General features: G+C 38.0%; 1 protein-coding gene across 1 annotated transcript in view; it reads left to right on the top strand.

Annotated features, from left to right (window-relative positions):
* Positions 1-20,505, top strand: part of MSH4 (mutS homolog 4) — a 31,026-nt gene extending 10,521 nt beyond the window's left edge. Inside the window, exons 5-20 of the mRNA XM_014937157.1 lie at positions 818-933; positions 1,602-1,775; positions 4,173-4,345; positions 5,129-5,196; positions 7,178-7,252; positions 7,678-7,742; positions 8,270-8,439; positions 11,134-11,270; positions 11,682-11,785; positions 12,582-12,706; positions 14,497-14,697; positions 15,636-15,754; positions 16,331-16,459; positions 17,802-17,976; positions 19,590-19,678; positions 20,035-20,505. Of these exons, the coding sequence (XP_014792643.1) occupies positions 818-933; positions 1,602-1,775; positions 4,173-4,345; positions 5,129-5,196; positions 7,178-7,252; positions 7,678-7,742; positions 8,270-8,439; positions 11,134-11,270; positions 11,682-11,785; positions 12,582-12,706; positions 14,497-14,697; positions 15,636-15,754; positions 16,331-16,459; positions 17,802-17,976; positions 19,590-19,678; positions 20,035-20,220 (2,106 nt within the window). The 3' untranslated portion in view covers positions 20,221-20,505. The remainder of the gene's footprint in view (positions 1-817; positions 934-1,601; positions 1,776-4,172; positions 4,346-5,128; positions 5,197-7,177; positions 7,253-7,677; positions 7,743-8,269; positions 8,440-11,133; positions 11,271-11,681; positions 11,786-12,581; positions 12,707-14,496; positions 14,698-15,635; positions 15,755-16,330; positions 16,460-17,801; positions 17,977-19,589; positions 19,679-20,034) is intronic.
* The last annotated feature ends 2,917 nt before the right edge of the window (positions 20,506-23,422 follow it).

Raw genomic sequence — 23,422 nt, 5'->3', positions numbered from 1 at the left:
AGAGTTAAGTATATTACTGAATAAAGCCAAAAGTTTTGAATGTGTGGCATTAAAGTAATTTGAGCAATACCAAGCCTAATAACGATTCAGAAATGAAACACTCAATCATTTTCCTTTGCTCCTTCTTTGTTCAGTCAGCCTGATAAATAGATGGGGCTAATGTGTCACAGAATAGGAAAAAGAGCACTGGCAGCATAAGAGGGTGAGATGAACTAGTGTATGTAACTTAAGAGTATAGAAAAGCCTCAGAACTTCTTAAAAGCTTTATTAATTACAACTTGAATTGTTTCTGTGTCTGCAGTGCTGATGGCTTCTTTACGACTCCTCTTTTACTTCCTGACCTCTCTCCTTTTTTTCTTGCATATATCTCTTGGGCATCACACACATTCAGTTACATTGACCTGTATATCTATATTCCCTAATTTCCATTGAAGTTTGAATGTGAGCATCGATGATAGTGTGAAAATAGCTCTTCCCAAAAATTCATTAATTTTAATCAAATCCAGGTTAAATTCAAAATTTGGAGTAGGTAGTTCTGGAGAGGAAAATCAATATCCAAGAAAAAGCCTATCTTAATTTGCTCAAAACAGTAGTATGAGTGTTTTTCTCTGTACTCATTACCAGAGAGAAGGAAAGATGCGTGACAGTAGTGTGACTTGTTTGTGCTAATAAGCTAGAATGAATACTTCTACAAAGACAGATTGCTGAATCAGTTGGTAGATTTTCTTGGAAATGCATATCACTAGAAAAATTGAGAAGTCTGATGAAAAATTCTTTGTAACTTTTTAAACTATTTGCTTTTCCCCCATCTTCACAGAATGTGACTTTTACAACTGTCCAAAGAAAATACTTCAATGAAACAAAGGGTTTGGAATACCTAGAACAATTGTGTGCGTCTGAATTCAGCACGGTTTTCATGGAGGTTCAATCAAAGTATGTTTAAATAAGGAAAAATCATACTGTGTCCAGAGAAGTTTTTAACAGCTTTTTACATACTTATTACACAGATCTGTGGTTTGTTGCAAGAGTTAGGACATCATAACAGAGCTGTTCTTTTATTATGCCCTCCAATATTTCTGATATATCTAGAAACTTAAATAGAAAGCCTGTAAGACCATTATAGATTTATTTATTTATTTTAGTTTTCACAACTTTCTCCTTTTCACTCTTTCCTTAAAGATACGACTTAACAGTTATGATTGCCTTTCTTTCTGGCCTCGGTAAATGTTTTCCTTTCCTTACTGTTTACTTTCCTTACTGTTTACATGGTAAATGTACCAACAATTTTAAGTAGTGATACTTGGTGACATGGGTCTTCAAGTCACGTGTAGCTGCTGAAATATATATGTTCACAATATCAGCTAAATAGTGTGGGGTGTCAAATGTGCAGACACTCAAGCATTCATGAATACTTGATTTAGGTGCCTATGTGTGCACTATACACGTGTAAATGCGTACATAAAACATACTGCTTTTTCAGTGCTATCAATCCCAGTAGTTGTCAAGCAGAAGTGTGAATGTGAATTCTGTAGTGCAGTGCTCAGTTTTCTGGTATGTAGGTAGCACTATTCAGCATTCATTAGCAATTGTTTCTTTCCAAGGTACTACTGTCTTGCAGCTGCTGCAGCTTTGCTAAAATACGTTGAATTTATTCAAAATTCAGTTTATGCTCCTAAATCACTCAAGGTGCGTTTCCAGGGGAGTGAGAAAACAGCTATGATAGATTCATCATCAGCGCAAAATCTTGAACTGGTAATTAATAACAGAGATTCTCGGTAAGAACATTTAAGTTCACAAATTACACTTATATAAAGTTGTATTTCACCAAGTTTCCTTTACTTTTTTGTCAAAGAGCTGACCATTATATTTATTTCTGTATGACAGAACTTATATACCATTCAGAACTTCTGAAAAAAAAAAATACTTGGACTGAAAAATGCATTACAATTCAGCACAAAATTTCCAGCATAGGAAATCCTACAAGTGAATTGCGGGAAGATACGTAGTCATGCTTACATTGATATCTGTGTTTTATTCAAAGTTAATGCAAAATTTCCCAGATTGTGAGTGAAATGGGCAACATTTCTGCAAGAAGTTGCCTATGTTGGATGAAGTTGCCTAAGTCTTACTAATTTTACAGAAGATAAACACTCCAGGCTTGAAAGGTTTCGTTTTCCTTTAGCTGTAAGGAATAGTGGCAGACAAAGTAATTTCTATGGTGATGGTGACATACAATGTGGCCCTTGATTGCATGGTAGTTCTCCACAATGAGAACAATGCCTGGAGTGCTTCCTTCAACAGGAGCTACTTGCCTCCCAGACCACAAAGCTTTCCTTCTCAGGACTGGCGTGCTTCTTGCTAGAAAGAGAAAGACTTGGAACTTGCACTTTACAGCCTGCCAAGTTCTGAGACCCACCTCTGTTGAGAAGTTCCCTCATCACCCTGATATAAGAAGGGGAGCCCAGAGATTCCGTACTCTCCAAGCATTGCTTTTAGGAACTTTCAATTCAAAGAGATGTCATGGAATCATAGAATGGCTTGGATTGGAAGGGCCCTTTAAAGATTGTTTAGTTCCAACTTCCCTGCTGTGGGCAGGCTTATCTTTGACTAGATCAGTCGTCCTTACTCTTCTACCAGTGCTTTTTTTGTTTCCCTTTTTTTTTCTTTCTATTTTTTTAATATTTTGTGGGGATCGTGGAGTACACAGTTAGATCTGTTCTTCAGAAGTGGGAGGTGATTATAGTTTCTCTCTGTTCATCTGTCATGCTCTTCCCCCAGTTCCTTCTTGTTTGCTCCATTGCTTTGTATGTAACGGCAGGAGCAGCTGTAAGATTGGTGCCCTCAGAGTAGTGTTTCTCTGAAAGCTGCTCCTACTTCCACAGGTGGTTTTGAGAGGAAGGAAGTCACAGCAAGGAAGGAAGGAAGAACAGCAAACTGCTTTAAGGCGTGCCGTGACGTTATTTTGTATTTAACATTATTGCTGCAGAATTTTTGCTGACTCAGTGGCAAGTTTGAGTCAGGTCACACATAGCTATTTCCATTGCATAGATCTTACCTCTAAAACATGGTTAGATCTCTTTGTATCAGATATTAACAGGTAAAAGTTAATAGCACAGGCACACAGCAGAAACATCTAAATCAAGGTCTTGTGCCCATATTAATTCTATAGGGCAGAACTGTCTCTCTCCACTTACTGTACAGGAAAATGAACCCTCAGTTGCCTAAAGATGGGGCAGTGTGGATACTATCCCAAATGTGGAGTTACCCTTTACTATTGTCAGAGTTGCATCTTATGGTAAATTTGTCTCTATATAAAAAATGGTTTGGAATTTCCCCCATTTTTAATTCTCTTGACTACCGCTTTGCTCTTTTATACCATGGTATTTCAGGAGTTTCTGTACTATTTATCTCTATGCTGTTTGGTTTTTATGCTTGCACCAGATTTCTTCTTTTTCATGGTCTGTTTTCAGTCAATGTGTTTATATGGCCTCAGTGTTTCCATTGGCCTTCTTTCAAGACAATAGCATTGAAGGTTTCAGGTTTCTGGAACTGTGTAGGTACTATAAATACTGTAGGCTGTTTATTTTAAACAGATACAATCAACCCTTAAGTGTGAGACCCTGGGATGTGTAACATATAAAAGCAATGAATGTGAAAATAGTTTTTATAACTCATAAGCATGTTATTTGACTCCTGTGTTGACTGTTAAGTTCTTTACAAAAATAAAAGCAATGCTTATTTCTCTTGAACTTTGAAAACTATTTAAAATATTTAAGAAATGTATTTTAATGAAAATGTTCTGATTAGTATTTGATCTCAGATTATGATTTTTCTTCTTTTGTAGGATTAATTTATTTGTTTTTAAGTAGTTCAGTTGAGAGGAAAACTGTGAACTGCACCACTGCAGTAGGAATGAAGTACTAGTACAAAAAAATGAAGACAATGAGTATGAATGTATTTCTATGCTTTGGCAAATGATATAATGAGGGCTAATATTATATTAAATTATATTAAATCCTAAACTGCTGTAGTTTATATAAGCATGCCAAAAGCATGCCTCAAGTTTGTAGGATACTCTTACCTGGAAATGTCACTTGACATTTATCATCTTTATTCTTGTGAGTGTATTCTTCACATCTGTTTGTTGGTTGGTTTTTTTTTTTTTTTTAAAGGAATGGTCACACACTTTTTGGTGTCCTAAATTACACTAAAACTCCAGGTGGAAGTCGAAGACTTAGATCCAATATCCTGGAGCCACTAGTTGATGCTGAAACAATTAACACGAGACTGGACTGTGTTCAGGAGTTACTCCAGGATGAGGAGCTCTTTTTTGGTCTTCAAGCAGGTAGTAGTTTATTCTTTTAATACATAGTATTAGGTTTCTTTTTAAACATTTTTTTTTGATTTATAAAAGTATGTGGTGTAAGTCAATATGTTTGAAAAGTATATTTTTATGATTTGTCAGGTGACACTTATGTAGTCGACACTGAATTTTTTTAAGTAATCTTTATTATGACAGTGATATTTTTCTCAAGTATTTCGCTAAGAAAAGCGAATTTCTCTGATAAAGTGGATAGAAGTCGGTGAGCCAGTAGCTTTTTTGGATAATTTGAATTTGTCTCTTTACCTCTATGGCTAGATACACACTATGTTGGAATTATACAAGTATACGTAGTGTATATTTTAAGAACAAATAAAGGTATTGCTGATGTAATACTTGTTTTGTATGCATATTTTTTTCTGTTGCTTCATAAAATATAGCGGTCCAGACAAAGGTAAAAAAAAATACAATGCCAGAGTGTGTTAGTCCACCTGAAGTTGAATCATATAATCTTAATCTTTATCACAAGAGAAATATGATTCAATCTAACAAAAAGAATATTGCTGAATTGATATGTGTCCACCTCTACAAGTATCTCTACATGCTTAGGTATAGGAAGTATAGTTATAACAAAATAATTTAAATAGCAGCTATTTTTAACCTGTTCTTTTCCCTGGTAAATAATTTGTGAAGATAGAATGAAAGAAGGGTAGCATAAGTATAACTAAGTAATTGTGTGCATTTTGAAAAATTAGATTTTACTACAATTTCGGTTCAATTTCTGATCTGTTTACTTTTGTTTTACAGTTATCTCTAAATTCCTGGATACAGAACAACTACTTTCAGTTTTGGTACAAATTCCAAAGCAAGATACAGTATGTTTTGAAATACACCTTAGATGATCAGTTATCTGGCCATAATGTGCAATATATACATGTGATATCTATAAATATGCATGAGATCATGAGAAAAAGACTGCACCCTAAAAGACATGGAATAATGTTATCATATATTGAGAGTATATCTTATTTTACAGCAGTAGAAGATTGTCATAGGAGAATGTTACAAAACTATGGCTTTGCCTCAAAATCACATCTTAATTTATGCACATTGACTTCCAAAAATGTTTACTTTTTCATCACACCCAATCTTTATTCTTTGTAAATGTACATCCTGTTCAACAATACTAGGATGAGAGAGAGGAATTATCTTCATGTCAGTATAAAAGTAAAAAGTGTATGACATGAATTTTCTCTCTTATTTTTGGAGATTAATATAATTTTTGATAGCCTAGAGAAAATTAAGCATCTTTCTTACTAGAAATTAAATAATTTCTTAGTTTTCATGCAATACAAATTAATAGAAATTAGCCTTTATTGCCTGAAAAAGATTTTTGAAAAAGGTTCTTAAGAACCACTCTGACTGTGCTCCGCTGTGCTTGTAATATAGATAAACTTAAATCCCTATCCAGTTCCTAAGTCAGTCGTGCAAACATACAAAGCCAGAAATGGGAATTACTTACCTGTTAGTTTCCAAGACGCAGGCACTGCATGAGCTGAGCACGACATTTTCACGCAGGGTTTAGTGTTTCCTCTGAAGAGCAGCCAGCTGACAGAAAACAACATGCTCATTGCGCAGCATAAGCAGTACTGAACCAGACAGAAGTTTCCCCTACGCTGTCTGTTCTCATGAGCAGAGACCCTTGCATCTCAAGCACACAGAGAGATCTAGGTTAGGAATAGCTAGAAGTCCTTCCTGTGTCTGGCTCTCAACTTGACCCATGCTTCTCTGCTAACCTTTGAATGCAAGGAATAGGTAATGTATTGGAGAATTGATTGCCCTTAAGCTTTCTCAGGGTCCCGTCTTATGGATTAAGAGTGTCCTGCTCTTACCTCTTACCTTAAATCACACATCTTGCAAGGCAGACTGAAACAAAATGCAGATAAAAACATTTATTCATAAAAGCATAACTAGACAATAAAGTAATAAATTCTTATAACAAAATAGTTCAGTTGGAAGACAAGCAATACTTTATCTACATATGTTAAGGCTTCATTCAGCAGGGAGGTATTTTATCCCTTATCCATGTGATAGAGGCCGCCATGGTTTTGGTCTGAATGCTTTATGCCTCATGTTGTACCCATTAGAGTGCATTCAGGAACTCAACCAGCAGAGAAGGCTTCCATCACAGATCACCTTTGGGAGAATTACTGAACACATCTTTAGATTCAGGTTCCTTAGAATTCGTCTTTCCTCAGTATTTATAGGGAAATTCCCTATACAAATAGGGAATTGCAAATAAAAAACATTTTGAAGAGCAGTCATTATTGGAAGCAAAATATTTAAACATTTATTGGATTTTTTTTTTTTAAATTGCATGGGCAGATGTTTAAGGTTATAAATGTATTAACCAAAGATAAGTCAAAGAAATTGGGTTATGTTGTGTTTAATAGTAGTTGTGAAAAGGGCTAATTAACGAAGATGCATACTGTATCGACTTTGAAAGACTCTACAAGCTCTGCAGAGCTTGTATAGAGCTGTGTATATGTAGAAGACTGAAAGAAGTTTTCATGGCTCGGGTTAGCAGAGTGTTCTGAGAGTCAGTCATCAGTGCAGACATAGGAAAATATCTACCGATGGGCAAGCTATCACATAGGCAATGTAAAATTTAGGTAAACAATTTTTTATGTAGTTATACATCAAGTTGTCAAAGTGAGCTTATAGAATATTTTTGCAATTTTCAGTAAAAGTATATATCTGATACACCTAACAGTATGAGTTCTGTGAGTTCTTAAGGACTTTTTTTAAACAGGGAGACATACAGACACCTCCAATATTTGTAAAATTTTTCAACAGGTTAAAACTGCTGAATCAAAAATAACTAATTTAATCTATCTGAAGCATACTCTAGAACTTGTGGAGCCTCTAAAAGTAAGTTCTGGGTTTTGGTTTTGGTTTTTTTTTGTTTGTTTGTTTTTTTTGATAAAGTACAGAATGTTTAGTCCTTACTTTTATACAATGCAGTTTGTTAAATTTCAGTTGGAAGGGACCGATAAGGATCATGAAGTCAAAAAAAAAATATAATGTTTTGCAGAACACAGTACTGCCAATAGAGTCTGTTAATCCTTAAGCCAATTGAAAATATGCATCTGAGTTTAATACTCTTAAGAGCTGGATTCTTAACTATTACCTGAATAATTGATTTTATAACAGATCTTTAACTGAAACTCCTGCTCAGATTCTGTAAGCTGCTTATGCAACCATTAATAAGCCTCAGTGCATCTCAGAACTTTCAGTCCTTTAAAAGGGCTTCAAAAAAAAGTAACTACTCATGTCCCTATTTTAATCTTCAACAGGCTGCTTTAAGAAGCTGTAACACACCTCTGCTAAAGGCTTATTACAACTCTCTTGAAGATACAAGGTATTTATCATATTTTAGCTAATATGTTAGAAACTAATCCTTCTTAAGAACATAAGATTAAAGATGTTGCATCTTTGTTTATTTGTACTTACAGGTATAGCTCAATTCTTTTGCCTAAAAGTTGATTTTATTGTCAAAAATTCTAATTTTCAACTAACAAGCAAATACAGGGGGGAAAAAAGCAAAATGTAAAGTTAGCTATAATACCAAAATTGCTGATGAACTGTACTCCGTTAGAAATAATACTGAAAAGACAGAAATAGTGGTTTCCTAGAGTCTCCATAATAATGCAGAAATAATTATTGCCTCTATATTTGAGAAATAATTTGTATCTCCCAAAGACTTGAATTGTGGCTTTGGTCAGACTTGTGTATAGTCATGCTGCATTCTGAGGTGAAAATAGACATGAAATTTAGTGTTTAACAGTAGATAATTTGTAATACTCCTACTTGTAATTTTGGGGTGCTACTGCAAATAAAAATTATAAAGTATTATGTGGCTAATTTGAATTACAACTAATATTGCAGGTTTGGAATTATACTTGAAAAGATTACAACTGTAATTAATGATAATACAAGGTACACAAAAGGATGTCTGAGTATGAGGACCCAGAAATGCTATGCTGTTAAGCCTAACATCAATGAATTTCTTGACATAGCTCGTAGAACATACACAGAAATTGTTGATGACATAGCAGGTATATCTAAACCACGACTTTTATTTATTTCGAGTGCAAAGTATGTTGCACTTGGCATATAGAAACTATGTAATCATGTGTATTATAACCTTCTCACCTGTAAAAAGTATTTAGTATTAGTATGAACTGATGGTCATTGAAAAGTAACTGAAGTACTTCTGAGATACACACTGAGATCCTCCTTTTTTAGATAAAAACTCAGTTTTATTTTAATCAAGTTGACAATTATATTGTGATGCCTATAATTAAAACTGTGCTGCTCCTTATCCTCTAAAAGTACAAAAAAGCTAAGTAATGTACCAGAATTGTTCCAACTAAAACATTCTGCATAAAACGTGTGAATCTTTATTTAAAATCAAGAAGCTAAAACACAAAATCACAGAATGGTTTGGGTTGGAAGGGACCTCCAGTGCCACCCCCTGCCCTGGGCAGGGACACCTCCCACCACACCATGTTGCTCCAAGCCCCCTCCAACCTGCCCTTGAACCCCTCCAGGGATGGGGCAGCCACAGCTTCTCTGGCCAACCTGGGCCAGGCTCTCACCACCCTCAGAGTGAAGAAAGGCTTTCCAAGTACTTTGTTCTTAATATTTTAAACAGTCTTGATCTATCTGTGGACTACTTTGTAGCCAAGCTATTAAGAATTGGAAAACACAAACAAAAGGAATTTTAGCATAATGTTTGTTGCTGTGCTTTAGTGGCCTTCCTGTGAAAATAGAAGAAAAAAAAATCTTCTGGAATGGTTCTGGTTCTCCTTCTTTTTAGTGTAAAGTGTTGATTTCTTGCTGAAGCACCACCTTCTCAGTTTACTATATAATTGGAAACTTAAAAGAGCATCAGAAACTTCAGCATCTGTCATATGTTGTGAGCTTCCTGTTTACTTCTAGTCTTGCATTCTACATTTTTACATTATACAGTGAAAAGTACAGATGCTATTTTTTTTTACTTCCTAAACTTCCCGAACTTCGGTAGCTGCTAGCATTCCAGAATGTGTGAACGGATGTGTTCTCCTTACCTTTTTTCACTGTAGCCTACATACTTTGCGAAAGGATTCCTCTCTCTTTTCTTCTTTACTGGATTAAACTTTTACGTGACTCCAAGACTGAAATACATGTCGTCTTCCTGGACTTCTGTAAGGCCTTTGATACTGCTCTCCACAACGTCCTTGTTAAATTGGAGAGATGGGTTTGATGGATGGGCTAAGGAATGAGAGATGGATAAGGGATTGGCTGGATGGCTGCATCCAAAGAGTTACAGTCAATTGCTCAGTGTCCCAATTGGAAACAGTGTGTTGTGTCCCTCAAGGGTCCATGCTAGAACCAATACTATTTAATATCTTCGTCAATGGCATAGACAGTGGGATTGAGTGGACCCTGAGCATGTTTGATGACAATACCAAGCTGAGTAGTGCAGTTGATCCAGAGGAACCTGGACAGGCTTGAAGACTGAGCCTGGGCAAACCTCTTGAAGTCCAACAAGGCCAAGTACAAGGCCCTGCACCTTTGTCAGGGCAATCCCCAGTATCAGTATAGACTGGGGATGAATGGCTTGCAGAGAAGGTTTTGGGGATACTGGTGGCTGAAAAGTTGGGCATGAGCCGGTAATGTGTGCTCACAGCCCAGACAGCCAATCGTATCCTGGCCTACATCAAAAGAAGCAAGACCGGCAGGTTGAGGGAAGGGATTCTCCCCGCTCTATTCTGCTCTGGTGAGACCTGGAGTACTGTGTCCAGCTCTGGGTTCCACTGCACAAGAGAGACACGGATCCATTGGATTGTGTCCAGAGGAGGGGCCACAAAACTGGTCAGGGGGCTGGAACACCTCTCCCATGAAGAAAGGCTGGTGAGATACTGGAGTTTCCCAGAGAAGTTGTGGATACACCGTCATTGGAAGCATTCAAGGTCAGGTTGGATGTGGCTTAGAGCAACCTGATCTAATGGCAGATGTCCCTGCCTGTGGCAGTGGGGTTGAACTAGACGATCTTTACAGGTCCCTTCCAACCCAAACTGTTCCATGATCGTATATACAGAATGTCCCAAGTTTCTAGTCTACATTGTGGGCGGTTGGAACATGAGAGTGGGCAAGCTTAGAGCAATGATCAACAGGGAAACACTGCTAAGTTACTCCATCCGTTCTTCTTACAGGAGTACCACACTATTCCCCTCTCTGCAGTATTCAGAATTCCCATGGTTTCACAGTACATATTCTTCTGACAGTTCCTGACAGCCAGGAACAAGGGATCTAAGGGGGAAATTACAGACGTAAAGCATTACCCTCAGCCTGGGGAAAGAAGATTGCTTAGAATCATGAACTGATTAAAAACAGTCCCTAGCCTACATTTCATACTCTGCTGCGCGGAAGCTGAGGGCTTGAGCAGACTTTCCTTTCCGTAGATCGCCCCAGCTGGGAGTTGGTCAAATGCATGAACTGTCTTTAAAGAACACATGAATTTATCTGATTCTGCAATGGACTTTTTTCCCAATAGCTTTATGCACCCAGATCTGTTACATTAATATGTTACTTGAATAACTCCCTGGAGACCCACCTCTAAGGCCTCTTGTCATTTTATTTACCTGGCACATTCAATGCCTATAAATCACATTAACTATGCGTCTTTGTGCCAACGCAAACATGTATGTGTGGGTATGCACATGAGTGTATATATTTTGGGTCAGATTTTTATTTGTGGTATGTAGGTATGATAACACAACTCGCAGAAAAGTACAACCTGCCAATGAAAACAAGTTTCAGCTCTGCTCGTGGGTTTTTTATCCAGATGAATGTTGATTGTTCAGCATTACCCAATGGCCAACTTCCTTCAGAATTTACAAAGGTACCTACACTAGATATGTTTTTTCATAATATTTTTGTATATATAATGTATATAAAATGTATAATACACTAATAAAGTACATGTTACACAGTAATTTAAGCAACAATTAAAATAATTTCAATGAAGGTATCTAGAAGTAAATGAAGGTATAATTGGTATGGTTTTATAACCGCTCTATTTCTGGTTATAGTTAATACTGTTAGAGTGCAGTTACATGCAGTTATGTTGTGTATATGCTGATAACTGCATTCCCTTATATGGATTTTTCATAAAAATGTATATGGGAAAAATGAAACCAGGCATTATTTTTTCCACTTTTTCCCCCTATGGTGTTGCCAGTTTGCTTTTTAGAGGCTAGTTTTGTTTCTAGTAATACGCCAAGTTCTTACTGTTGGTTTGAATTCCTTGTAGATCACTAAAACGAAGAACACATACAGCTTCACTTCAGCAGATTTAATAAAAATGAATGAAAGATGTCAGGAGTCCCTGAGAGAAATATATCACATGACCTACTTGTAAGACCATTTAAAACTAGTATTTGCTAACTACATTTATTTTGTCCAATTAACAGCTAATTACATGTTTTCTTAAAGCTGTCTTTCTGGTAAGTAGCTACTTACAGAAATAATCCAAAGTGACACTGATCAATTGTACTTCCTGAGGCAAAAAAATACCCTACAGAACATGTATTGAATTAAACGTCATTACAAATATGTAGGCATTTATTTATAGGGGTGGTCGTCATATTTATTAAATTTTTTATGGGTGAATTATCTACACAAAATGACACAATGAATGCATTACTTTTGTAATGCAGAACCTTTCCTTTAAACAGTTCCTTGCATTTACAGTAAAACTGACTGTGTTTTGTCCTTGCTGGTTGTCATGTTGCTATTTCAGAAGACTTTTTAAGTGAATGTTACATGTCAATTTTAGGGAAATTCTTTCTAGAAAGCATGTGGGTTTTCTATTAACTTGAAGGCTTAAGGGAATTATAGTCACATTTGACACATTAATAAAGCATACTTGATTCCATAGCTGTATTTTTGGTTCATTCTCTTTATGAAGCTTTCTTACGAGCTGTTGGCATTTGAGCTATGTGTCTGATGCCAGAATGTGATCTGAGATGATAGTATAAGATCTTAATTGGCTTCAAAGAAATGTATACCTTTGCACCCAGCAGAGATGATTGTGTTTTATGAGCAACCTCCTGTCTAACGTATGCAGTATGTACATTATTAATGTGCTTTATTTCTGTGTGTAGAGTGACAGTATGTACTATGCAACATCTTAATCAGTGTCTTATTTCAGAATAGTGTGTAAACTACTGAATGAGATTTATGAACACATTCATTGCCTGTACAAGCTGTCTGACATTGTGTCCATGCTGGATATGCTGCTTTCCTTTGCCCATGCCTGCACTCTTTCTGATTATGGTAAGTTTCTCCTTTGGTTCTGTCATGGGCCATGGACCCTCCTGCTGGAAAACATCCAAACTGTTTTGTCTGGTTCTCCAGTTGTTAATTCAACATCATTTATTTTTCTGGGTCTTAGTAGGTTTCAGATGAGTGAGTGTCTCTGGTCTATTCTTGCCACTTTTGTGCTGCTGTTCTTTTTCTTTCTATTCATCAAAATTACATTCTGCCATTTGGTTGCTGTAAGCCTTCACAGCCTGTCTTCTCAAGACAGGCAGTATAAGCATATTCTATTGAAAAGCACAGATCTGTGAACATTCTGAGTTTGCACTTCTGTTCTGAAAGGGCACAAGATAATATAAGCAAGACCAACATTAAGTATATACTGTAAAACGAAATATGTGGCTACCTTTGTTTATCTGCCTCAATTTCTGTAGCATTTTAGGCATTTGTGGAAATAGAGTCTTCTAAGAAATCCAGGATCACGTGCTTACTTGCGTATTGTTCATCCTGCTTCCGTAGCCCCGTTCTGCAGTGTACATGTCAAGTACAGTGTCTTCAGTTAATGCTGACTCAAGATACTTACCTACAGTACAATATGATGTAGGTACTAATTCAGGTCTGGAAGACATCTCAGAAGATGTATTAGCTCATCATTACTGATGCTGCTTTGTAATTTTGTGAGCAGCACCTGTTTACTTTGCGGTATGGACTGTGAAGTGTCAGGTGCTGATGGTTCCAGTCATCACACGTGAATCGATGTGTGACTGAACAGTAACCGATGTGCTTGAGGCATCACAGCTTTTTCCCGCCAAAGGAATTGGAGCACAGGTTGTCTTCAGCAGTGATAATAAGACCAAAGCCAATTAGCTTTTCCCATGAATCTACACCTGCAGTTGCACAGCCAGGCATGAATGTGTATCCACCAAAATAAATGGGCTGTCATTTGTATCTTTCAGTCCCCTTTGCCACTTGACTTTCTCATCTAAATTTTTAAATGACTAAAATTTACACTAGGTAATTAGAGTTCCCCGGTGTTTAAACCTGAAAAAGTGTTTTGGCACTTCTTTCTTGAAGGCTGCTCCATTTAAACAGACCACCAAATTTAACAATTCTTCATTAGCCTGGGGTGCTGCCATTGAGGCATTCAAAGATGAGACGTATGGAATAAATTCAGTAGAGAACTGTGTTCTGACAGAATATTACATATAGATGGTCTCTGGGTCATATGGATCTGTGCAGGCATAGTATAGAGCCAAATAATCAATATGACAAAATATAACAAAGATAGAAGAAATGCTACTTCCTTGTTTTATGTGCATATGTAATAAGGTGTACATACAGTAGTAACAGAGTTCATGACCCCTGTGCTTTATCTGCTCATAGCAGTATAAAAATAAATTATTAAAAATCTGTTAGCTATGAAACTGGCTTTGGGGTTTTCTGTTTTAATTACTTTTCATGTTTCACTCTTTGTATTTTTCTTTATTACCGGAGTCCAACCCTACTTACTACAGAACACAAGCACAGAATTTTAATTTAGAAATGAGTTGTCAATTATGGGATTCTTTTTGTAGTAATAAATCATGAAGACTCATATGGCAATCAGAATCTATACCTGAAGGTGGCTGGTAATTCTTCCCAAGTGCTGCATGTTAGTCTTGCTCACTCTAGGAGAGTAAAAATCAGGGAATCGGGACCACAAAGTTTGACTTCTGCTCTGCAAGAGTTTATTTCAAAACGCACTAGTTAAATAATGTGAAGGTTTCCATACTAACTCTGCAATGTTTTATATCCTTTTTCTCATTTAGTTCGTCCAGAATTTACGGATACTTTAGCAATCAAGCAGGGATGGCATCCCATTCTTGAAAAGATAGCTATGGAAAAACCTGTGTCTAACAACACATACCTGACAGAGGGTAACAATTTTGTCATTATTACAGGACCAAATATGAGTGGAAAATCAACGTACCTCAAACAGATTGCTCTCTGTCAAATTATGGCACAGATTGGTGAGTAAGAGTGTACCGTATTAGTAATCTTGTGCAGCACATTTTTTGGTTTCTAGTTAAAAATATTTCTGAAGTGGAATGATTTGGCTTCTAGAATAAGATTATGTCTTACTATTAGTCTGCTTGCTCCTACTAGCTCTCGTTTTGCTGTCTGAGGCCACCACAAGGCTTTGGGTCTGCCATTGGAAACTTACAGGGCCCCATCTGTGTACCTGGAAGCCTCTTCAGTCTGTCTTTAGGAGAAGCACAGTTGTATTCTTTAATTCTTTGGAGCACCTTAACCCAATCTAGCATCTTATGCTAGATTGATAGTCCTTGAAGTGTGCACATCGTGTGTGTTAGTCACCCAAAAGTAACAGATGAACCCGAGTGTACCTAACTTACATAGAGAAATGTGCTTGCAGTCAAGTAGAATTAATAGATAAATAATCAACTCCCTCAAAGTCCAGTCCCCCACAACTGCAAGTTCTTCAGGAATTGCTCTCAAAAACATGAGTTTAATATGAACATAGAAGACAGTAAAGTCTTTTGGTAGGTTTCCTGGCCTTTTCTGTTCAATAAAACAAACTTCAAAGTCTGATAAAGGAAATATACTCCTGTTTTAAGATTCCTTGGGATTAGTAACTCAATGGCTACAGAAATGTAAATTAATCCTATCGTTTATTCTCACTTTTGCTTCCCTTTGGACTGACATACAGCTTCAGGCATATGATTTCTTAAGGTTTTATTGATGAGCTTCTTTAATTATGGTATCTGTATAATAATCATTTCTTACAAAGTAGAACATAATCTTATGAAACTTTATAGAATAAGATACATTCGCTACAGTGTATAAATACCAAGTGTAAAACTGATTTTTTTCCCCCCACTGATATATTCAGGCATATTGGCATTTGTCCCACTGTTATGAGAAAACTCGTATTTTATTTGTTTTCTAGGTTCTTATGTCCCAGCAGAGTATTGTTCTTTTCGAATTGCAGAGCAAATTTTTACCAGAATAGGTATGGATGATGATATAGAAACAAATGCATCAACATTCATGAAGGAAATGAAAGAGGTATTAAAGATAGCCAATCCAGGGTCCAAGGCCCATGTTTGCTGTTAAGCTAATAGAAATTGTACTGGTATATTTCTACTGAAAAAATGTACCTTGAAAAGTAGTCAAAAATCCAGCTTTCATCTGTTACCTTGATGATGAACCACAGAAAACCAGACATATCTTAAATAAAGAGATACCCTGATAGGACTAAAAATTAGTGCTCTGTTGGAAAGTAGTTGTGTTGTGGTGGTGTTGTGTTGTGTTGGAAAGTGATGTGTTGTTATTTTTCAGACCTTAAATGATTATAGGAACCTAAGCCCTTTTCAGTTCCTTCTCCCAACCTGATATGATTTTGAGGGAAAGTGGTATGTTCGGTGAAAAAGAGAAAGACTGCCGAGTATCAGTTTTTGCTTGATTAGAATTGACAGCTATTTGAAAGCTGTGAAAAGGTAAAATTTGTGGATCTGATGAGTTTTTTAAAATTCTGCATTAAGTTTAATCTGAATAACACAATTCCTATTAGGAGCAGTATTCCTATTAGGGTTTTTAAGAAATCAATTTATAAAAATGATAACATATTAAATATTTCCCTAGATAACATACATCATACAAAATGCTAATGACAAATCACTCATCATAATCGACGAACTTGGCAGAGGTACCAGTGCTGAAGAAGGTATTGGCATTTGTTATGCTGCCTGTGAATATCTGTTGAATTTAAAGGTAATTCTGTTTTGAAAAAAAATTAAACTTTATAATTCTTTTGTCATACTGAAAGTAAATACAGTATTTTCTCATAATTTTTCTTCAGCTTTGTAGAGATTTCTTCTGAAATATATTTTTCATAACTAGTGAATAGTAAGAATTACAGTGATAGATAAAAAATGCTGCCATACCGGCAGCCAAGGCCCACCCGGCCGCTCGCTCTCCCCCGTGGGATGGGGAGCGAATCGGGAGGGTGAGAGTGTGAAAACATGTGGGCTGAGATAAAGACAGTTCCACGGGTAAAGCAAAGCTGTGTGCGCCAGCAAAGCACAACAAGGAATTCATTCCCTGCTCCCCATGGCAGGCGAGTGGTCAGCTGTCCCCAGGACAGCCGGGCTCCATCGCGCCTGATGGTGACTTGGGAAGGCAAACGCCATCACTCTGAATGTCCCTCCTTTCACATTTTTATCTGCAGCCCATCGCTGGTGGGGTGAGGAGCAGAAAAGGCCTTGGTGCTGTACAAGCACCTCTCGGCCACAGCTAAAACAGCATTGTGTTACCAACACTGTTTTCAGCACCACCCAAAACATAGCCCCATACTGGCTACTATGAAGAAACTAACTCTGTCCTATCAAAACCCAATACACTGGTCACCATCTCTTTCCAACTCGCTCATAAGCTTGCATTTCTGTCAAGAAGGAGAATGACCTTTAGTCTCTTTAGTTTTGCTCAGCACAGCTTTGTATGCTTGAACATTACTTCGCTGGTATCTTTCCAAAGGACAGTGGTAGTTCCACACAACTTAGGAATTGGTCACAGAGGTTAGAAGCTTGTTTAGAAAACCAGGAGGTGGTTTTAGATGGGTTGGACGTTTCACTTTTACTACTAATTATGTGGTCAACCTCAGGTTGTTGTCAATTTTTTTAACTAAGTGTGTAGGTGTTCAGTTTCTCATCAGAGTTTATTCAGAGTACTTTTGTGGTGTAGTTTGGTTTGAAAAGCTCAGATACTTTCTGTAGCTTGTACTTCTGACAAAGCATTCCTAGAGAGTATCAAGGCAACCATTTGACAGTCATTCAAGTTAACCCTAGTAACATTTTGTAGGCTTCATGGATTTTTTGTTACTTTTTGTACTCTCTTCCTTCTTTTGAGAGAGGAGTGGAAGAATCCCCAGTTGGAAGATATCCTTGCCAATGGTAGAACTAAAAGATTTTAATTTTCTTTAGTAATTTAAAGGCAGCTTTTCAATGTTTTGGAGGAAGATGTAGACATCTGTGAGAACATTTAATTTTTCATATTTATAGTAATTTATTCCAGGATCATTTCCAAAATAAATTTGCTTTTTCATTTCCTTACTTAGGCATTTACATTGTTTGCTACACATTTCCTGGAACTGTGTCATATAGATGCTTTATATCCCAATGTGGAAAATTACCATTTTGAAGTGCAACATGTGAGAAGCAGTGCTGGAAATAAGGAGAAAATTGCTTACACTTACACACTCTCTAAAGGATATACAGAGGAAAAGAACTACGGTAATGGATTCCATTATGATTTTAACTTCGTAGCGATTATATAAGATAGCATTTCAGTTATTAGGCATCTAACAGTATTTTTCTGCTGACAGATTTCTGCTGAGTTTGTATCTCTCTCATAGAGTAATAACTGAAGATCTTTAGAACGTTCTAAATACTTTTATGTTCCAAGTAACCATGTAGTGAGTTAATAATTTAGGGTAGTATGAAGAACTTCCACTCAATTTCATAGTGAAAAAAGCATTTCGGTAATGTGGATAGCTGCTTGATTGACCTCTGAATGAGGTGAACCATTCCGAGCACGCAGCACTTGAGTTGATTTAATCTCTGCTTATGGAAGCAAGTCTAAGTTCAGCAGCGACTTAAACTGTGAATACTGAGGTTTGTTATGTAAAAATTATGTGTCTGCCGTAAGTAATGATATATCAGTTAAATAGCAACTTGGCCCTTTTTGATTAGCCAAAAAGGAGTCAAGTGTCTTTGAAAAAGGACAGGAATTTTACTGTGTATGAGCCCCAGGCTATTTCATTCCATTAAAGCATCAGTGTTCTCAGGGAAGTGGGTTTACTTCTCTTTTGACTTTAGAATAAATCATACTGAAGACTGTACAGATTGACAAATTAAGGGTCAATAAAGAAATGAGTGACAATAAGGCATAACTATGTTTTTTAAAGAGTTACAGAAATCTGTATGTTTCCAAATACTAGATTCTGAAGTTGGATTTTTTATTTAGGTGACATTCAATCAATAGGAAGTTAGCTACACATGACTTTTGCAAGGTAGTGGTAACTAAAGTCTACAGATTATTCCAGTCAAGTTTCAATTAACTGGACTTGAAACATTTCTTTATCAGAATTTCGGAATAAGTTTCTATACCTTTGGCAGCACAAGCTCAATTTCAGATGCTGTAGCACCACTAACTCAGAAAAATCTCATGTTTAGAGAGTATTCTCAGACCTTTTGTTACTCAGTGTTCGTGTCGTGGCTTTACCTTACTTGAGCAGAATTACTTTCTAAGAAGGAATGTAAGGGCTCTTCTTGACCCTTTTTCAGCTTTAACCCTACAGTATTAAATCACTTGGTGAAGCACAGACTTTCCTCAGAACAGCCAGAGCCACAGGCAAAGGAAAAAGTAAAAAAATCGTGTAAGAGCAGAAAAAAATATTTTACATATCTTTCTTACCCTGCATGTCCATGTCCACTGATGTCTGGGTTTAATGGACAGTGCATTTAGCATGACTTCAGTATTTTCCAGCCTTCCAAATTAAAAAACTAAACAGAGAAAGCCGCTAACACCACAGTGCCTTTTTTTTTTCTTTAACCCCTAGAGTGTCAGTTACAGTATACCAGCAGTAACTTCATGTGGAAGCATATCTTGGGAGGTGGTACAACAAAGTAGACATTTTATTTTGTGACTCAAAACCGTATTGTTTATTAAAACAAAAAAATAAATAGAGAAAGGCACACAAAGACAAAATGTATCTAAACCCTATATTAATAAAAATTAAAACTTCACCCTTTAAAAAACAGGCTACGTTAATTCTGGCAGACATGGTGTGGAAGGTAGGAAAAAAATTACATCAAAAATACTGATTTTTGTTTTATATCTTTAGGACTAAAAGCTGCAGAAGTTTCCTCACTACCATCATCCATAATTTTGGATGCAAAGGAAATCACAAATCATATAGCAAAACAAATTTTGGTATGTAGTAGAAATTATAATACTGTAATTCACAGTTTTTACAAAACTATATTTTCAGTTTCTGAAAGGATATAGGGTAAGTACTGCCTGTGGTTTTATGAAAATAGATTTCATTAAAATTTGTGTTTCTGGAACCAGTTATAAAAGATTATTCTGCAGATCACCATTAGGTGAGAACACAAAGCAGTCCTTAGGGTGTAGCAGTATTGGATGTCAGTGTACAAACCAATGAATGTCACTGTACAAACCAAGAATCAGGACATCAGAAATAGGCTGGAAAATAACTAATATTGTTATTTTAATAATAGAACATAATTGATTTCATATTTAATGCATGTGTATGTTTTCAAGAACAGCACAGGCAGAAGAGCACTCCTGAGATGATGAAACAGAGAGCCACATACCATTTAGCAATGAGATTGGTTCAGACTGCCAGAAATTCTCGATTGGATCCAGACAGTTTGCGTATATATTTGAAAGGCTTGAAGAAAAAGTATGAAGCCAGTTATCCTGCACCCGAACAAAACAGTGAGCAACAGTAATGTGCGATATCAGCTGTTGCTCTAATTTTTATGATGTAAGATGATTCTGGTTTTTTCCATAGTATTAGAAAACATTGCTTTTCACATATTTTTAAATTCTTAATTCTTAGTTTAAATTATACTCACTACTGAAAGTATCCTTCACAGTTATTTCCCCCCCAAACATACCAGAAATAAAAGTGTTTCCTTTGTATGAGTAACACAATTCTTTTTGATCGTAAACTATATCCCTTTCATTATTTTAGAGAGAAAAAAGTTGTATAATATTTAGTATTTCCTGCATGATATAGCTGGTATTATAGCTCTTACACCAATACTAAAGATCCCATCTAACAAAAAGCAGACTTTGAAGCAGATGGTCCACTTCTCCTGCATAGTCAAGCTCTGCTTGCACTGTTGAATATGCATCTGCTCCCTGCTCAAGGACAGTTCTACTTCTCATGGTTGTTACACTTAATCAGACACAATGTAGGCAGTCCAGCACTGCTTCCTCTCCACAGCTGGGCAGCCGAGGTTTTTTGTAGCACAGTGACAGCAAATCATGTGGTGTTGACACTGTTGGTCAATTTTTGTTTACAAAGTTATTAACAGGAATTCAATAAAAAGTTTAATATCCTCCTCTTCGATTTTTATTTTTTTTAGTACAACTTCATTGACTGCAGCCATGTATCCCAGCTTGAAGGAATTTATCTTTTCTCTCTTCCTTCTAACTAACTTTGGCTGAGCATTCTTCTCTATTTCTTTTTTTTATGTATGTGTGTGTGTGCATATATGTAATTTATTATGCATATATCTGCAAGATGGGTAATACACAACAGTGCAATGTCTAGTTTATAACAACAGAATAGCATTTGTCGTAGGTGCCCTGTGGATTTTCACGAGAAGTTTTTTTTATTGATTTAAACTATTAACCAGAATTCCCATCTCTTCAGGCCTTAAGTGTTGCCAATGACATCACTCATACCCATGAGTAATACCATATTTGTTGTCTACCCCAGTGAGGATCATGGCAGAAAAAAGCATTTTGTGTTCAGCTTGTTTAACCGGAGGAACCAGCGGCAGGAGGTGGATGTTACAGACGTGGACTGGCAGGGTGCGTGTCCCCTGCTGGGGTCAGCCCCGCGGCACCAGGGAGCCCCTCTGCTGGGGTTCCTGCCCGGGAGCTGGGGTCCTTTGGCCATGCAGAACTGTTCCTGTTCGGTGCACCTTAGTTTAGACACTCCGGTTGCTTCCAGTCAGTCCCTCAGGACTGGGCATCTGTACATGGTGTGTACTGCTGTCTTGAAACAGATGTTAAATAAGTAGTTTTGGTTTTTTTTTTAACTGACATCTGAATGCCAAGGAGTGGGACCGGAATGTAAAAAGATAATATAGATACTTTCAGACTCATTTTTGCATCACCTGTAAACAGTCCTCGGTCGACAAATTCTATCTCTGTGAGTGTGTATACATTAGAAGACAACTGTAATAGTAACTTGAGCGTGACATATTATATATCACTGTATTACACTAGTCAAGAAACTAACGTAGTACTTAAGCAAAATGACAGTTTTAGTGGCTGCTGAATCACAGAGTGATTACATAGACATCCCTGTTTGAGGCTTTACTGTGATCATTGCAATGTTTGTTCATGTACTGCTGGACTCTTTTGTAAAGGTGTGTAGCTGTGGGTGGTGCGTTATTCCACTGTGCTGGTGCTCCATATGCTCGTGGTAATGGCTAAAGCAGAAAGCTCTGTGGCAAGGGAAAAATGGCATGGACATGTTACTGCTTTCTCTTGCACCAGAATTTCAACAGTTGGGTTTAGCCACTAAATTGGTGGAACTACTAGAAGACATTTCAGGAAAGCGAGTACTATGCTTATCTTTGAAATTTATCTTTTAAAGTAATATTTCTACAGGCACCTGTCCCCAGTTTAGATATTTGATTTGCGTGAAACAGACCCAGAATTTTGTTATAAGTTGTGTTTTGATTCACTGAAATTCCCTGTAGTTAGAGAACAAAAATTATGAATATTGCTTGGTGGTGTAAAGTCTCAGGGTCTCGGAAAGCTACCTTGCCAGAATGAATAGGAAGTAGCCTGAATTCCAGTAGGGATATTGTATGAAAGGTCCTCTTCTTGGCTGGGTCCCCATCTCGCTGGGAAAGCCTTGCCCAGGACCTCATGGGCGATGCAGCGGGCGGTGTCCCGCACAGCTGCGGTGTGCGCTGCGGGGCTGTGTGTGGCTGGACTCACCGTCCTCACCCTCGCGGCTCTGCTCCGTTCACTGCGGGTGTCCCGAGGTGGTGGGACCGGCTGTCGACCCAGGCTGCCATCTTTTTCCGGAAGCACTGCCATCTTCTTCTGGAAGCGCCGCCATGCTGGTCCGGCGCCGCCATGTTGTACGGAAGCGTGGCCGCCATGTTGTACGGCAGCGCCGCCGCCATGTTCTTCCGGCACCCAGTGCTTCCCAGTTTCCCCCAACTCCCCTCCCAGTCCCTCCAAATCCCCTCCCAGTACCCCCCAGTCCCCTCCCAGTACATCCAAGAAGCGAAAGCATTGGTGGCTGCTCCCCCCATAAATGCCCCCCCGAGTAGCCGCGTGCGATTCGGGAGGGTGCGAAAAATGTGTGTGTGAGGGGGGGGTGTCCCCAATGTACCAGGGGTTGCCAAGGACAAGGGGATCCGGGCATCCAGGGGGTGATGTTTGGAAGGAGGCGGGGCGGGGGTGGAGGGGGGGTCGTAAAAATTGTTCCTGGTTGCCAGCACACGCCTAATGAGCGGGCGCGGCGCCGCCGGGCTGCCGTAATTGCCGTGGCAACCGCGCGGCTCCGGCTTCCTTGCTGCGCATGCGCGACGGCGCCTTTGTCTCTCGCGGCTTCCCCGGCAAAACCGCGTGCGGCTCTGGAGGGTGCGAAAAATACGGCTGCGTTTCCCCGATTTCGTGGGGGGTCCCAGGTGCCCGGGGGATTCCTAAGGTGAGGAACGCGATTTTCCGAGGGGGTAGGGGGGAGGGAGGTGTTTGGGGAGCCCCAAAACTTAATTACTAGGGCGGCCATCTTGGTTGCTAGGGCGGCCATCTTGGTTGCTAGGGCGGCCATCTTGGTTGCTAGGACGCCATTTTGGTTGCTAGGACGCCACCTTGCTTGCTAGGACGCTATCTTGGCTGCTAGGATGCTATTTTGGTTGCTAGCACGCCATTTTGGTTGCTAGGATGCCATCT

Source organism: Calidris pugnax, unplaced genomic scaffold (genome assembly GCF_001431845.1).
Source record: "Calidris pugnax isolate Ruff unplaced genomic scaffold, ASM143184v1 scaffold29, whole genome shotgun sequence".
Classification (NCBI taxonomy): domain Eukaryota; kingdom Metazoa; phylum Chordata; class Aves; order Charadriiformes; family Scolopacidae; genus Calidris; species Calidris pugnax.
Note: the sequence above shows the minus strand (reverse complement) of the source record. Positions and strands in the feature narration are given on the sequence as shown.